The sequence below is a fragment of the Littorina saxatilis genome, linkage group LG11, assembly GCF_037325665.1.
Source record: "Littorina saxatilis isolate snail1 linkage group LG11, US_GU_Lsax_2.0, whole genome shotgun sequence".
Classification (NCBI taxonomy): Eukaryota; Metazoa; Mollusca; class Gastropoda; order Littorinimorpha; family Littorinidae; genus Littorina; species Littorina saxatilis.
Genome location: NC_090255.1, coordinates 36,682,033 through 36,697,032, shown reverse-complemented (window position 1 = coordinate 36,697,032; position 15,000 = coordinate 36,682,033). Strand labels below are relative to the sequence as shown.

The 15,000-nt window shown below is 41.7% G+C and overlaps 2 protein-coding genes across 2 annotated transcripts in view; both read right to left on the bottom strand.

The window, feature by feature from the left end:
* Positions 1 to 15,000, bottom strand: part of LOC138980377 (uncharacterized) — a 42,967-nt gene that overhangs the window by 26,298 nt on the left and 1,669 nt on the right. The gene's annotated exons all lie outside the window — the stretch shown is intronic.
* LOC138980378 (cytochrome P450 3A18-like) lies at positions 5,593 to 11,040 on the bottom strand. The gene is made up of 4 exons (XM_070353245.1): positions 10,907 to 11,040; positions 8,933 to 9,070; positions 7,844 to 8,006; positions 5,593 to 6,027 (listed from the first exon to the last, which is right to left on the bottom strand). The coding sequence occupies exons 1-4, from the start codon at positions 10,948 to 10,950 to the stop codon at positions 5,947 to 5,949; spliced, it is 426 nt and encodes a 141-aa protein (XP_070209346.1). The 5' UTR covers positions 10,951 to 11,040; the 3' UTR covers positions 5,593 to 5,946.

Here is a 15,000-nt window from a genome sequence, read left to right as displayed (position 1 = left end):
ACTCTACGTTTGGCAATGCAATAAATAAATTGAGGACGTGTTTGTATTTGCACATACTGAAAAAAAAGTGTGATTCGTCGTGTGCAATATCCCATAAAGATACTGTCAGTTTAAAACATATACGCATACATTTTTTTAAAACTATTTTTGAGTTTTGCCCTCACAATCAAATTTAACAATTTTGACAGCTAAAACGACACACAGAAAAAGCTAGTGAACACCCCCCCCCCCACCCCAACAACAAAAAACAACAAAAAACTAACAACACACAACCCAACGACAAACAAACAAACAAACTAAACAAACAAACAAACAAACAAAACAAAGAAAAAAACAGGTACGGGTCATATAGCTTTCACCGAGCTACAAGTAACAGCAACAATCTAAACGGAGACAGACAGTATTCTTAGATTTGAACAGGAACATTTTTTCCACCGTACACTCGTTCATTGAACGTTCAGGCCGCTTTGGGCAAACCAGAATAAATGCTCTACAAGCCGGACAACAACGTTAACTTGTGCACATCTCCTACCCATCCCTCTTCTTTTATTCATCATCTTTCCCTCCTGTCTTCCTTTTACTGTCTTTCTTTATAATCATTATGCAACGTTTATTACGTTATTAATAGATTTGGCTTATTGAGACAAATTGTTCAGCCGTTAGCGCCTTATGTTGTACTGTCATGCAGGAACACCACTATAAGCTTCTAGCTTGTTGCTGTTTCTGTGAACTTTGTATACATGTCATGATTGTAACCTTTGTTAAAATAAACTTATGTTTAATCGAAAACAGTAATGGCACAAGAACACCAAATAACACAAGATAAGCAAACTTATATTTCTCTTTTTGAGATAATAAAGTTTTCTCTGTCTATGTCTTGACTAAATGTAACATAGACAAACAAAGCCATGATCGAACAAGCTAAATCAAACAAAAGCCGTAAGGGTTGATACGAATAGAATAGTGAATTTGAGAAAGGATTGAGACACAAATAACGGAACAACAAATAATGATTGCAGTAATCATTCAAATTTGAAAGCCAAGTCACGATTCGGTATGCACGAAACAAGCAACTGCGCAATTCATGCTTGAGGTGACATTGTTGATAAATGTTTGTGTATTTATTTCTCCATAAATCGACGACACAGAATCCGGGAAGACCCCTGCAGAGGATCTCATTTATGAAACACCCCGTTAGTGTGAACAGGATAGTTTGTTCGTAGTGTTGATTTGTGGTGTGTGTGTGTGTGTGTGTGTGTGTGTGTGTGTGTGTGTATGTGTGTCTGTGTGTGTGGATGTGTGTGTGGATGTGTGTGTGCGTGTGTGTGGTGTGTATGTGTGTGTGTGTGTCTGTGTGTGTGGATGTGTGTGTGTGTTTATGTGTGTGGTGTGTATGTGTGTGAGTGTGTGTTTCTATGTGTGTGTGTGTGGATGTGTGTGTGTGTGTGTGTGTATGTATGTGTGGTGTGTTTGTGTATAAGTGTGTTTGTGTATCTATGTGTGTGTCTATGTGTGTGTCTATGTGTGTGTCTATGGTTGTGTATGTGTGTGTGTGTGTGTTTGTGTCTATGTGTGTATGTATGTATGTGTATGTGCGTGCGTGTGTGAGAGAGAGTGTGTGTGTAAGTGTGTGTGTGTTTGTGTGTGTGTGTGTGTGTGTGTGTGACAGAGAGAGAGAGAGAGAGAGAGAGAGAGAGAGAGAGAGAGAGAGAGAGAGAGAGAGAGAGAGAGAGAGAGAGAGAGAGAGAGAGAGAGAGAGAGAGAGAGACGCTTGACGCTTTGACACTTTATTGTCATTAGCTAATAAAAGCCTTATAGACAAGGTAAAACAACAATTTCTGCATCATTCATAAAAGGGGTAACAGGACGAATGAACAAAACATTAATAACAACAAAAACATAGCAAACTAGTTTATGAGTACGAACAAACAAACACACCGACACGAAAGCCATAGGTAAACAAACATATCTAAGACTAAGGGTAACAAGTCGCGTAAGGCGAAAATACAACATTTAGTCAAGCTCAGTCGAACTCACAGAATGAAACTGAACGCATTGCATTTTTTCCGCAAGATCGTACACTCGTAGCATCGTCTGTCCACCGCTCGTGGCAAAAGCAGTGAAATTAACAATCCAGAAAAGCGCGGTAGCGGTTGCGCTGAGGAGGATAGCACGCTTTTCTATATCTCTATTCTTTTTAACTTTCTGAACGTGTTTTTAATCCAAACATATCATATCTATATGTTTTTGGAATCAGGAACGGACAAGGAATAAGATGAAATTGTTTTTAAATCGATTTCGGACATTTAATTTTAATCATAATTTTCATATTTTCAATTTTCAGAGCTTGTTTTTAATCCGAATATAACATATTTATATGTTTTTGGAATCAGAAAATGATGAAGAATAAGATAAACGTAGTTTTGGATCGGTTTTTAAAAAAAACCCATTTTAATTACAATTTTCAGATTTTTAATGACCAAAGACATTGATCAATTTTGTAGCCACCAAGCTGAAATGCAATACCGAAGTCCGGCCTACGTCGAAGATTGCTTTACAAAAATTTCAATCAATTTGATTAAAAAATGAGGGTGTGACAGTGCCGCCTCAACTTTTACAAAAAGCCGGATATGACGTCATCAAAGACATTTATCGAAAAAAAGAAAAAAACGTCCGGGGATATCATTCCCAGGAACTCTCATGTCAAATTTAATAAAGATCGGTCCAGTAGTTTGGTCTGAATCGCTCTACACACACACATGCACAGACACACACACACACACACATACACCACGACCCTCGTCTCGATTCCCCCTCTATGTTAAAACCTTTAGTCAAAACTTGACTAAATGTAAAAAGCAAAGTATAGTATGTACACACAAAGGAAAATACTGATCCAACAGTTAACACACACTCATAAAACCAATCAATCTGCAGACCGCAAATATTTAAAACCAATAAACCACTAGTCGGCGTTACCCTCGCGTGACTAGTAGGGGAACATGTCTAAATACATATCTGTACAAAAACAACAATGGCTGCAGACGAACAAACACACACACGCACACACACACATACACACTCACACACACACACACACACACACACACACACACACTCACACACACACACATATACGCTTATATAGACTACACCCGCACACGTGTAAATCCACGCGTATACATGTATATACACGCAACCCGATTTAATTGAGAAGACCATCCAGTCCAACATTTGCGTACGTAAAAATTACATTATACATCATTTCAGCTTGACTCATCTAGTTTCTTTTTGCGCATGTTTAGTGCCTTAGAAATAAATTGTGCAGTTGCTTCGAGTACACTTTCTTCATCCAGGGCTAGGATACGGGTTACATCTTCCATTGAGGCTGGTTCAGAACAACTTTTTAACACGTTACACTTTGGACGGATATCAGCATAGGCTGTACAGTGGAAAAGAAAGTGTACCTCGTCTTCACAGCCTCCATCACACATTTCCATTTGTTTGCTATATATAATATGTACTTCTCAGGCTGAAAAACGCGTTTAAAAGAATAAAACCATTGATACTTCTCGTTTGTCTCCATTTCCCAATGCCAGTTTTGTTTATACATACAAATCAGTCGATCTTTAAACTGGGAAACAAAACCTTTATCGTAGCCAGCCCCTTGGCACAGCCAAACAATGCCAAACCCGTTTTCAGTTAACACCTTCTTAACTTTGGAAACCCAGTTGTGCTTGCCAGATTCATGTTGCAAAAGGAGCATTTCAAAGGTCTGTTTACAAATTCTGGTTTGCGGAAGTCTTGTTAACTTAAGCCAATATTTCACACATTTGACAACAGTTCTTATGAAAAGTGGGTATCTGCCTATTTCCCCGTACGCCATTGTATTTGAGGAATGCTGCAGAACATTTAAAAACCTTTTGATAGCAAAAGTGTGAACTTGCTCAATTGGCTTGACGCCCTCTAGCCCCCAACCTTCGGCTGCGTATGTTAAAATGGGTTCTACCTGCACATCAAACATCTTCCAAAACACCAATGGATCAGCAACATTCAGTTTTCTCATTGTTGAGAGAGAGAGAGAGAGAGAGAGAGAGAGAGAGAGAGAGAGAGAGAGAGAGAGAGAGAGAGAGAGAGAGAGAGAGAGAGAGAGTGTGTGTGTGTGTGAGTGAGTTCTTACGTTGGACTTAAAGAGCTACAGGACTTAAGGAAGTGGTACTCATATCATTATAATACAAAAACTAAATTGAGCTAGACTAATACACACGGGAAAATTATAAAGACCCCAACCCCACCCACACACATAGACACAGATTTCACCTCTCATTCAAGTAACACAATCATATGTGACCCTCCACCACGAAATGAGTCGCATGTCACCTTTGCATGATTTTCATATTTTTACATTTTCCTAAAGAGTTTTTTTATGCTCTATCCAGTGGTGAAAACCGTTTTAGAAAAGAGCGAAAACTGTTTGAGTTATAAGCCTGTGACTAAGGTGACCCTCACACTGTTACAAGGCACTCCCCGGACTTATATTAAGCCTAGCGCAGAACCGCGCGAGGTGACATGCGACTCATTTCGTGGTGGAGGGTCACATATTTTGAATGGCATGTTATCTGTCCGAAACTGTTTGTGTGCACGTCTAAGTGGCGACGTGTGGTCTTGAACATACTAGATTGTCTTGGTCAGTACTGACCTTGACACAATTCAACCACATAATAGTCGCTTTTTCATTTCTGATCCATAGATAGAGAGAAACCAGCTGCCTTGAACTAGGTAGACCAGGAATCCAAAATGAGCAACATGAGATCGTGTATACACAGCGTGTTGACGTATGTTCTATGGAATATTTCAGGTATGCGTGTGTGTGTGTGTGTGTGTGTGTGTGTGGGGGGTGTGTGTATGTGTGTGTGTGTGTGTGTGTGTTTGTTTGTCTGTAGGCCTATGTGTATGCCAGACTGACGGACGAAACAATAAAACGGACATAGTTCATATGTAGGCCTACTGTACACATAATTACCACACACATCATTCATTGGTTTCTTGTCAACCTTTGTAATTACTTTTTGAGAGCTCCTTCAAGTTTTCTAGACTTTGACTGTATGATTGGACATTTTGTTGCAGCTGAGTGCATTTACAGTTCAAAAATCCTCCTATGGTAGTAAAACAAACCCAAAACTACCCAACGACGACATCTGTGAAGCTCGACAGTTTCTTGTTCACGCGAGTGCCTAAATTAACCTAGTTATTACGTGTTGTTTGGTCGGAGTTCGATTCAACTGAGTGATTCCGGCCTCCATTTTGTTTTACACAAACTCATGATGACGTCTGACATAGTTTGCAAGTGACGTGTCTTTTTGTGCATGATGTGGTGATCTACCTGATCTAAATTTAGATCCAAAAATAGGTCAAGACCAGCCGGGTCCGAGTACGAAATTAATTCGTAAAAAAATCGCAGTTCTTGACTCTTTGGGTGCAAGTCAATGAAACTTGGTAGTTCTTCTAACGGATAGCTGCCTGAGGTATGACTAAAAACCCCAGGGGCTCCGTGCACCTGGATTTGACAAGTTCAGTACCTTTAAACAAAAATTATATGCATTCACTAAACACGAAATAATGGCACATAAACTTCTGAAACCAAAGTGCTTCGCGCACACACAAGAATATATAGCAACAAATGTCAAATAGTTGAAATAAAATCTCATATTTGTTTCAGATTTAAGTCTTTCACCGTAAGGCATGTATACTCTCAAGTGGAGGGTGATTTAACATTTCACCAATTACACCCGCAATCAAAACAACCATCGCATCCATGTTTTGTGTAGACAACAGTCACGGTATTGGGGAAGCTGAATGGTCCAGTAGTCGTCACATCCAATGGCGCAGCAAGAAAGAATCACGTGTTGCCGTATCAGCGCTTCGATTGGTCCAGTCTTTGGTAAATTATTCACGATGTTTGAACTTGATCCACAATCCATCCTTGGCCACCATTCTTGTCTGCGGCATTTCCACCACAGGTGGATACTGTAGAGAAAGAAATTGTTATTTAAAAAAAATGTATAGAAAAAAGTAAGACTGGTATTGAAAAAAATACAGCATTCGGAACATTTTATTGACAGAAATACAGAATACGGAACTTTGTATCACCAATGTTTGGGAGTTGTGGTTACAAAATGCATCCGCTCACGTAACGCACACCTAAACATGTGTATAAAAAGATTCAACAAAATAAAGTAAGATGTTCTTAAAAAGAATAAGTATAACCACGTAATCTCTAGCATAGATACGAGTGTAAGGCACTTCATTGAAAGATATACGATTTGATGGTACATGTAGTGATTCAAAAGACTCATATCTTTCAGACATTTTCTTCCACGAAATCAGACGTTGCTGAGATGAAAGGCATAATCAACATGTAAGATACTTTCTTCAGGGTCCCCACAGACGCTGCTGAGATGAAAGGTATAATCAACATGTAAGATACTGTCTTCAGGGTCCCCACAGGCGCTGCTGAGATGAAAGTATCAACATGTAAGATACTTTCTTCAGGGTCCCCACAGGCGCTGCTGAGATGAAAAGTATAATCAACATGTACGATACTGTCTTCAGGGTCCCCACAGACGCTGCTGAGATGAAAGTATCAACATGTTAGATACTGTCTTCAGGGTCCCCACAGACGCTGCTGAGATGAAAGTATCAACATGTAAGATACTTTCTTCAGGGTCCCCACAGGCGCTGCTGAGATGAAAAGTATAATCAACATGTAAGATACTGTCTTCAGGGTCCCCACAGACGCTGCTGAGATGAAAGGTATAATCAACATGTAAGATACTGTCTTCAGGGTCCCCACAGACGCTGCTGAGATGAAAGGTATAATCAACATGTAAGATACTGTCTTCAGGGTCCCCACAGACGCTGCTGAGATGAAAGTATCAACATGTACGATACTGTCTTCAGGGTCCCCACAGACGCTGCTGAGATGAAAGTATCAACATGTAAGATACTGTCTTCAGGGTCCACACAGACGCTGCTGAGATGAAAGGTATAATCAACATGTAAGATACTGTCTTCAGGGTCCCCACAGACGCCCGACTAAGAGGGTCCCGGGACCCACACTTTCAATTTTGTCTCACCTTAAATTGCCTTGACTGTCTCGATAGTGTGGCATATCATAATAATAATAATAATACGAGAATTTATTAGGTGCACATATCACACCACAAGGCGACTCAAGGTGCACAACCGCGCTTTACATATCAATTTCTGCTGTGTGAGATGGATGTTTTTACACAATATATCACGCATTCACATCGGCCAGTAAATCTTAAGCCATAACGGCGAATATTTAATTTTAACGGCCTATTATTCCAAGTCACACGGGTATTTGGTGGACATTTTTTTTTTTATCTATGCCTATACATTTTTGCCAGGAAAGAAACTTTTGTCAATCGTGGGATCTTTAACATGCACCCCCCAATGTAGTGTACACATATTTTGGTTAAATACAAATAACGTATTATAAACTTACCACCGATTTCTTGCAGAGCAAAGGTGTATACATATCGCTATATTTGGCAATGATTGAATTCTCTGTTTGAAAATAATGTAGTTGTTTTCTTTCGATAGGCTTTCCACAAAGTACATGCGTGGAAGACAAGTAATTTAGACCTCAACCACCTTCGACCTCTTTCATTGCTCAAAGCGACCTCATGCCCACAACGACCGCTCGAGTTTTTCTGCTTAATAATTCACCTTTCCAAAGCGACCCTCTGTCTTTAACGACCACTTTTGGTCGGTCTCTTGGGTGGTCGCTATAGACAGGTTCGAAGTATACACTTACCACCGATTTCTCGCAGAGCATAGGTGCGTAGTGCTGTAGGATGGTAGCGATGGCCATACGAATCTCCAGCTGAGCCAGTCTCATACCGATGCAGTTGCGAGGTCCGAAGCCGAATGGCATAAAGGCAAACGGGTGACGCTTCGCTTTGGCCTCGGGCGTGTGTCTGAAACCAGAGAGATGTCATTTTAGTCATTCTAGTACAGTAAGCAAGAAGTAATATTTAGGTGTGGTTTACTTGAGTGTCAGGATTTAAAATTGAGACATTTCAAACAGAAGAAAGTGTGATGTAGGGTAAAAGACCCTTGATATGGACCACTTCCTGTTTCGGACTCGGTGGCCGAGTGGTAACGCACTTGCGCTCGGAAGCGAGAGGTTGCGAGTTCGACCCTGGGTCAGGGCGTTAGCAATTTTCTCCCCCCTTTCCTAACCTAGGTGGTGGGTTCAAGTGCTAGTCTTTCGGATGAGACGAAAAACCGAGGTCCCTTCGTGTACACTACATTGGGGTGTGCACGTTAAAGATCCCACGATTGACAAAAGGGTCTTTCCTGGCAAAATTGTATAGGCATAGATAAAAATAATGTCCACCAAAATACCCGTGTGACTTGGAATAATAGGCCGTGAAAAGTAGGATATGCGCCGAAATGGCTGCGATCTGCTGGTCGATGTGAATGCGTGATGTATTGTGTAAAACATTCCATCTCACACGGCATAAATAGATCCCTGCGCCTTGAGTCCGAGTCTGGAGATACGCGCGCGATATAAGACTTCATATAACTAAAACTAACTAAATACTTCGACTAGATATGGGTTATATGATAATTCGAGTTTTACGCCCTCACGGCTTTTCATGAGATTCACAAGTGTATGCGTGCTTAGGTGGTATCAGCCGTCTGCACTTATGTGGCAGAATGACCGAGGTCTTTTACGTGCCACTGTGGTGACACGGCGGTTGGTGGACATGGTTACCGTCGCCGGGTCTGCACAAAAAGTTGACGCGTGTCCGTCCTGGCCCGGAATCGAACCTGCCACCTTAGGCCGATCACAAGTCCACTGCCTACTGAGCTGACCGGACCCTCTCTTTGCACTCACCTTTCAGGATCGTATTTGAGCGGATCAGTCCAGTACTCGGGGTCTCGGTGAATGGAGTAGCAAGGCACCACCATGCGCCAGCCTTTCTTCAGCTTGAATTCACCCAGCTCCACGTCTTCGTCGATCTCGCGGTCAATCCTGGAACGAAACACAGGGAGTCTCTTTTTTTCTTTTTTTCTTTTTTTTTAACGGAAAAACATTAGACGATAAGGACGATAAGTCGAAACTGGTTCTTGTTTTTTTTAATTTTTATTCTTGTCACAGTTTTCAGATGAGTACATTTGTACTGTTATCTTGTTCTATTTCTCTCAACTGCAGTCCCTTGTTCCATTTTTGACATTTGTTTTGTTATTTTATCGGCGAATACATTCCACGAAAGTGACAGCTGCAGGGCTCCCCACGGACGCCCCTCCTAGTGCGTCCCAGGACCCCAACACACACACTCACACACACGCAAACGCATTTGGGTTCCGTCCCTTTCTTTGCTGGATCTGTGCTTCTGTGTTCGTTCAACGCATATAAGTCGCCCGACACGTTTTTTTTCTTCTAAGCACATAACCTTGCTGGGCACAGCTACTTCTGCATCACTTTGAACCTTCTTTCCATGGCGCGTGAAATTGACATTGGCGCTTGCACGAGACGTATACAGTCTGAAAACCGTTACGTACCTCAGGTACGCAATAGCGGACGATTGCAGTCTGGAAATGGTATCTACGGTACGCACGATAAAGGAAATTTAGTGCGTCCGAGGACCCGCTCTTTTAAAGTCTAATGCGTCCGAGGACCCGCTCTTTTAAAGTCTAGTGCGTCCAGGCACCCCCTCCATAAATTTCTAGTACGTGTTTTCGGCTTCTAGTTCGCGTACGACGCAGGGACGCGCGCTATGGGGAGCCCTCCAGCTGGGAAGGAAGTATACAGGCAAACACAGGGAGTCAATATATGATGTTCGGATGAGACGAAAAACCGAGGTCCCTTCGTGTACACTACATTGGGGTGTGCACGTTAAAGATCCCACGATTGACAAAAGGGTCTTTCCTGGCAAAATTGTATAGGCATAGATAAAAATGTCCACCAAAATACCCGTGTGACTTGGAATAATAGGCCGTGAAAAGTAGGATATGCGCCGAAATGGCTGCGATCTGCTGGCCGATGTGAATGCGTGATGTATTGTGTAAAAAAAATTCCATCTCACACGGCATAAATAAATCCCTGCGCCTTGAATATGTGCGCGATATAAATTGCATAAAATAAAAATAAAAAAATAAAAAAATAAATCCCTGCGCTTAGAACTGTACCCACGGAATACGCGCGATATAAGCCTCATTTTGATTGGTTGATTGATAACTCGGTCGGGTTTGTATGGGTTGTGACAGAGTGAATACCCTTGCTTTTTTTTGGACACGTGCTACCGTCCACGTGTTTCAGACACAAGTTGCTTGTGATCGGCCCCTCCAAATGTTTGTCCCAGTAAAAGCAAGGGCATTCACTCTTTCACAACCCATAACAACCAGACAGAGTTTTTTTTTGAATTCGTCTATTCAAGGATCGCGTTCAACGGAAATGTCCGGTATTTTACTAATAACTTATTTTCTGCAAAATACCGGAAATGAAATCAGCAACCGGTCATGTATAGTAGGCCTATACTGGCTGATATTTCGTTTGATCGGTTTCTTTGTGATAAATACAAAGTAGATCATGTGTTTTAGACTTGGTTTGTATGTTTTGTGTCAGGAACGGACGGTTGATACACTTCTCAAAAGATAGGATGAGAAAAAACACACATAACAGTAATTCTACAAAAAATCATGTAATTAAAGACGAGAACCATTGTTTTTGTTTTTTTACATTTTTCTTTGAATCAGAAAGCCCTTTTTCCTTGTACATTTATATTTGAGTGTAATAGAAATATCATGTTTGAAAAAATAATATCGCAATAACAATTTTTTTTAAATGGGTAAAAGAGAATCAACTTACACAAAGAGGGGGGGAAAGAGACGCATGGCCTCATTCATGCACATGTCCACGTAGGTCAGCTCGCCAGCTGAGTCATAGTTCACAGTGCCCTATCAAATACAGCACAGTACGAAAGTCAATCCAGTGTTTTACAGAAAAGCACTTGTAAACTCTCTTTGGTTTAAACTGTTTTATTCAACGTTTGTGCATTATTTACAAAAAACGCATATTGAGTAAACAACAACAAGCATAATGCTTACAGTGGTGTTTACAGTTTTCTAGAAGTACATATAAATGGCGGCTATAGTACAGTTTAAATGAAAAGCAAGCAAACATGAAAAGAAAATTGAATGAAAATTGTACATCAGAACAAAAATCCGTTTAAGAATACATATCGTGGGTTCCCTGCCAGAACCCGGTATCTCGACTTTTTGGTGATTGTCATTTTTTTTACACCACAATATAGGTACCGACGTTATCTTTAGTGTAAATTTTGAGTTTGAACCCAAAACTCAAAAGTGATCGATTTGTTGATCAATTCTCAAACCAAGTATCGCTTGTTGTATGCAAACCATTCCTGCCAAAACCCTGTATCTTGAGATACGGGGTTCTGGCAGGCATCACTGCGGTAAGAATCATAGAACGTTCCCTGCCAGAACCCTGTACCTTGAGATACGGGGTTCTGGCTGGCATCACTGCGGTAAGAAGCTTAGAACGTTCCCTGCCAGAACCCTGTATCTTCGGATACGGGGTTCTGGCAGGGACATTTCTGACTGCAACTAACTTGCTGTGGTCAGCCCAAACCACGTATTTCGACATACGTGGTTCTTGCGGGACAAAATCAGACACAGAATCAGCAGAACTTGTGCACCAGAAAGGAGTATCGGGAGATGGGTCTTTTCGGTGCATGATTTGTTATGCAGAAGCGGGCTATCTGCATTGGTATATGATACTGCAATTGTCAATACCGTTAGGATGTATCTGTATTTGCATAAACATGTGTTACTGTGAGGAAATGTCTTCTACACAGTCGAAGAGTTCGCTTTGACTGGAGCTGTATACTTGATTTATGGGAGTGCATGTACTGGCCTCTGTCATGTTTTGAGGTGAGTGTTTTAATTGCATTTTTATTCTAACCATTTTTCACTTTCAACATGCAATCTGGGCGTGTTATTACATCAAGACTTTAGTCGATGGCACGTAAGAAAGAATTGTGACAAGCTTCCGTATGACTTGAGTGTGCTAAAAGGTCGCAGTAATCTCAGTTGAGGTGCATGTGCTAGTGCAGAGAACATTTATCCTCAAATGCAGCAAGAATCAAACAAATGTATAGATCTATTTGCATTGTACCTATGCGCTTCTTCTTCTTCTCATGCGTCCCTTTGTCATGCTATACTGTCTAGGCTGTCAAGCTCGTTGGTGTGATGAAGTCTGCAGTTCACCCCAGGGACTCTGCTGGGCCCCACAGTTCCTCTTTCCGTTCCATCATCTCAGGCCAGAATTCGCTTCTCAGGTCCACAAATGTTGGGCATGTCTTGATGACATGTTCTGGGGTCTGCCTACCTGTTCCACGCGGCCAGTCGTCCGTGTGTAGATCTTCATTCTGTAGAGGTGGGCTAGGAGCCGGCAGTGACCAGTCCGCAGCATTACGATGATAACCTGCTGTGCTCTTGTAACGCGTTCTGATTTGGGTGCCAATATAGGCGGTTCTTCCACTGGGTGTGAAAGAGCTCTTCAGGATGGACTTTGATTCATGATATGAGACTGGTTGGTCTGTTTGGTTCAAACTGCTGCGGACTTTGGAGAGCCTGTCTGCCTCTTCAGTTCCATACATTCTGCAGTGTGAGGGTATCCGCTGTAGGGATATGGCTGTTCTGGAGCAGAGTTGTTGGAGCTCTCTTTGATGTCTTGCAGCAGTTGATTTCCTGACAGACTCTATAGCAAACATCTGCAGTCCGTCAAGAAGACGGTGGACTGGAATGTCCTCTCAGATTTGTTAAGGGTGCCGGATGCTTCGAGGAGAGCACAGGTTTAGGCACTGAAGTTGGCAGGGAGCTGCCACGTTGGGGTGGATTTGGTGAGGCAGCTTCTATCAGGGAAACTAATGTATACGCCTCTTCCACCATTCTTCACAGCACTGACTGCAAAACCATCTGTGAAGACGTAGGTACAGGTGTCAGAAGGAAGACTGTCCAGTGTTTTACGTGTTGGAGTCAGTGTTTCCGTGGTTGAGGGCTCTTCCTCGATGCGTATCTTGGGAAAGAGTCCTGGGCAATGGCCAGGCCATCATCGTCAGATTCTTCGTAGTCCTGGAGAAGCTTAATGTTTTGTGGTCTCTGGGGCAGGGTGTCAGCATGCTGTAGTGGCAGAGTCTTTGAGAGAAGGTTCAGGCGTAACCTATGTAACCTGAATTTACAAATTTTTCCCGAAGAACATTAATGCTTTTATTTTGAACTTACCATGAGTTATCCCTTGTTGTGAATGGAAGCAGCTACAGATTTGTGTTTCGCTCGGTACGAATCAACACATATGCGAAGTAAAAACAGACATGTTGAAAATAGAAGAGGAGACGTTTTTGACGCTTTGACGCTTTGAGAGTTTATTGTCCTCAGCTTTAAAAGCCCTTTAGACAAAGGGATATAATTTACAGAAGAAATAAACATAACCATCTCTGCAAACACATCCACACACACACTCCTCTCTCTCTCTCTCTCTCTCTCTCTCTCTCTCTCTCTCTCTCTCTCTCTCTCTCTCTCTCTCTCTCTCTAGAAGAGGAGAGAAACAAAGAGATATATGTGTGTGTGTGGGGGGGGGGGGGGGGGAAGGGGCAGACAGACTGACAGAAAGGAGGAACAGAGACAGAGCGGGCAAGGGGCGGCGTCTGTGGTAGGGGTTGTTGGCTGCTACGAGAGGTGGGAGTGCTGCTTGTAGGTATGGGGGGGGGGGGGGGGTCTTGTCGTAAACTCTCTTTTTGTTGTTGTCTGTCTCTGTATGCCTGCCTGCCTGCTTGTCTGTCTGTCTGTGACTGTCCGTCTCTCCCTGCCCCTATCGGACTGACAAACACAGAAACAGAGAGAAAAGGACAGAAAACACAAAAAGATAGAAAAACACAGGGGTAGACAGGCAGGCCGAGTAGAGAAAGAAACTGACAATTAACCGGTCCGAGAAAAAAAGATAGAAAAAAAAAAGAAAAACAAGTCGCGTAAGGCGAAATTACTACATTTAGTCAAGCTGTGGAACTCACAGAATGAAACTGAACGTAGTCCGCCGCTAGTGCAAAAGGCAGTGAAAGTGACGAGCCTGTTTGGAGCGGCAGCGGTTGCGCTGTGCTTCATAGCACGATTTACTGTACCTCTCTTCATTTTAACTTTCTGAGCGTGTTTTTAATCCAAACATATCATATCTATTTGTTTTTGGAATCAGGAACCGACAAGGAATAAGATGAAATAGTTTTTAAATCGATTTCGGAAATTTAATTTTGATCATAATTTTTATATTTTTAATTTTCAGAGATTGTTTTTAATCCAAATATAACATATGTATATGTTTTTGGAATCAGAAAATGACGAAGAATAAGATGAAATTGTTTTTGGATCGTTTAATAAAAAAATGATTTTAATTACAACTTTCCGATTTTTAATGACCAAACTCACTCATTAGTTTTTAAGCCACCAAGCTGAAATGCAATACCAAACCCCGGCCTTCGTCGAAGATTGCTTTGTCAAAATTTCAATCAATTTAATTGAAAAATGAGGGTGTCACAGTGCCGCCTCAACTTTTACAAAAAGCCGGATATGACGTCATCAAAGGTATTTATCGAAAAAATGAAAAACATGTCCGGGGATATCATACCCAGGAACTCTCATGTCAAATTTCATAAAGATCGGCCCAGTAGTTTAGTCTGAATCGCTCTACACACATACACAGACACACACACAGACACACACACAGACACAGACACACACACACACACACACACATACACCACGACCCTCGTCTCGATTTCCCCCTCTATGTTAAAACATTTAGTCAAAATTTGACTAAATGCAAAAAGGCGAGGAGATAGTTGATAAACTAAGCAAATGAAAGAACAGACAGGCTGTCGGGCAGGCAGG

Coding starts and splice junctions, on each gene's coding strand:
- LOC138980378 (XM_070353245.1), bottom strand. CDS start 10,950: ATGTGCATGAATGAGGCCATGCGTCTCTTTCCCCCCCTCTTTGT. Junction 9,071..10,906: donor CTCTTTCCCCCCCTCTTTGT/GTAAGTTGATTC, acceptor GTTTCGTTCCAG/GATTGACCGCGAGATCGACG. Junction 8,007..8,932: donor CTCAAATACGATCCTGAAAG/GTGAGTGCAAAG, acceptor CTCTGGTTTCAG/ACACACGCCCGAGGCCAAAG.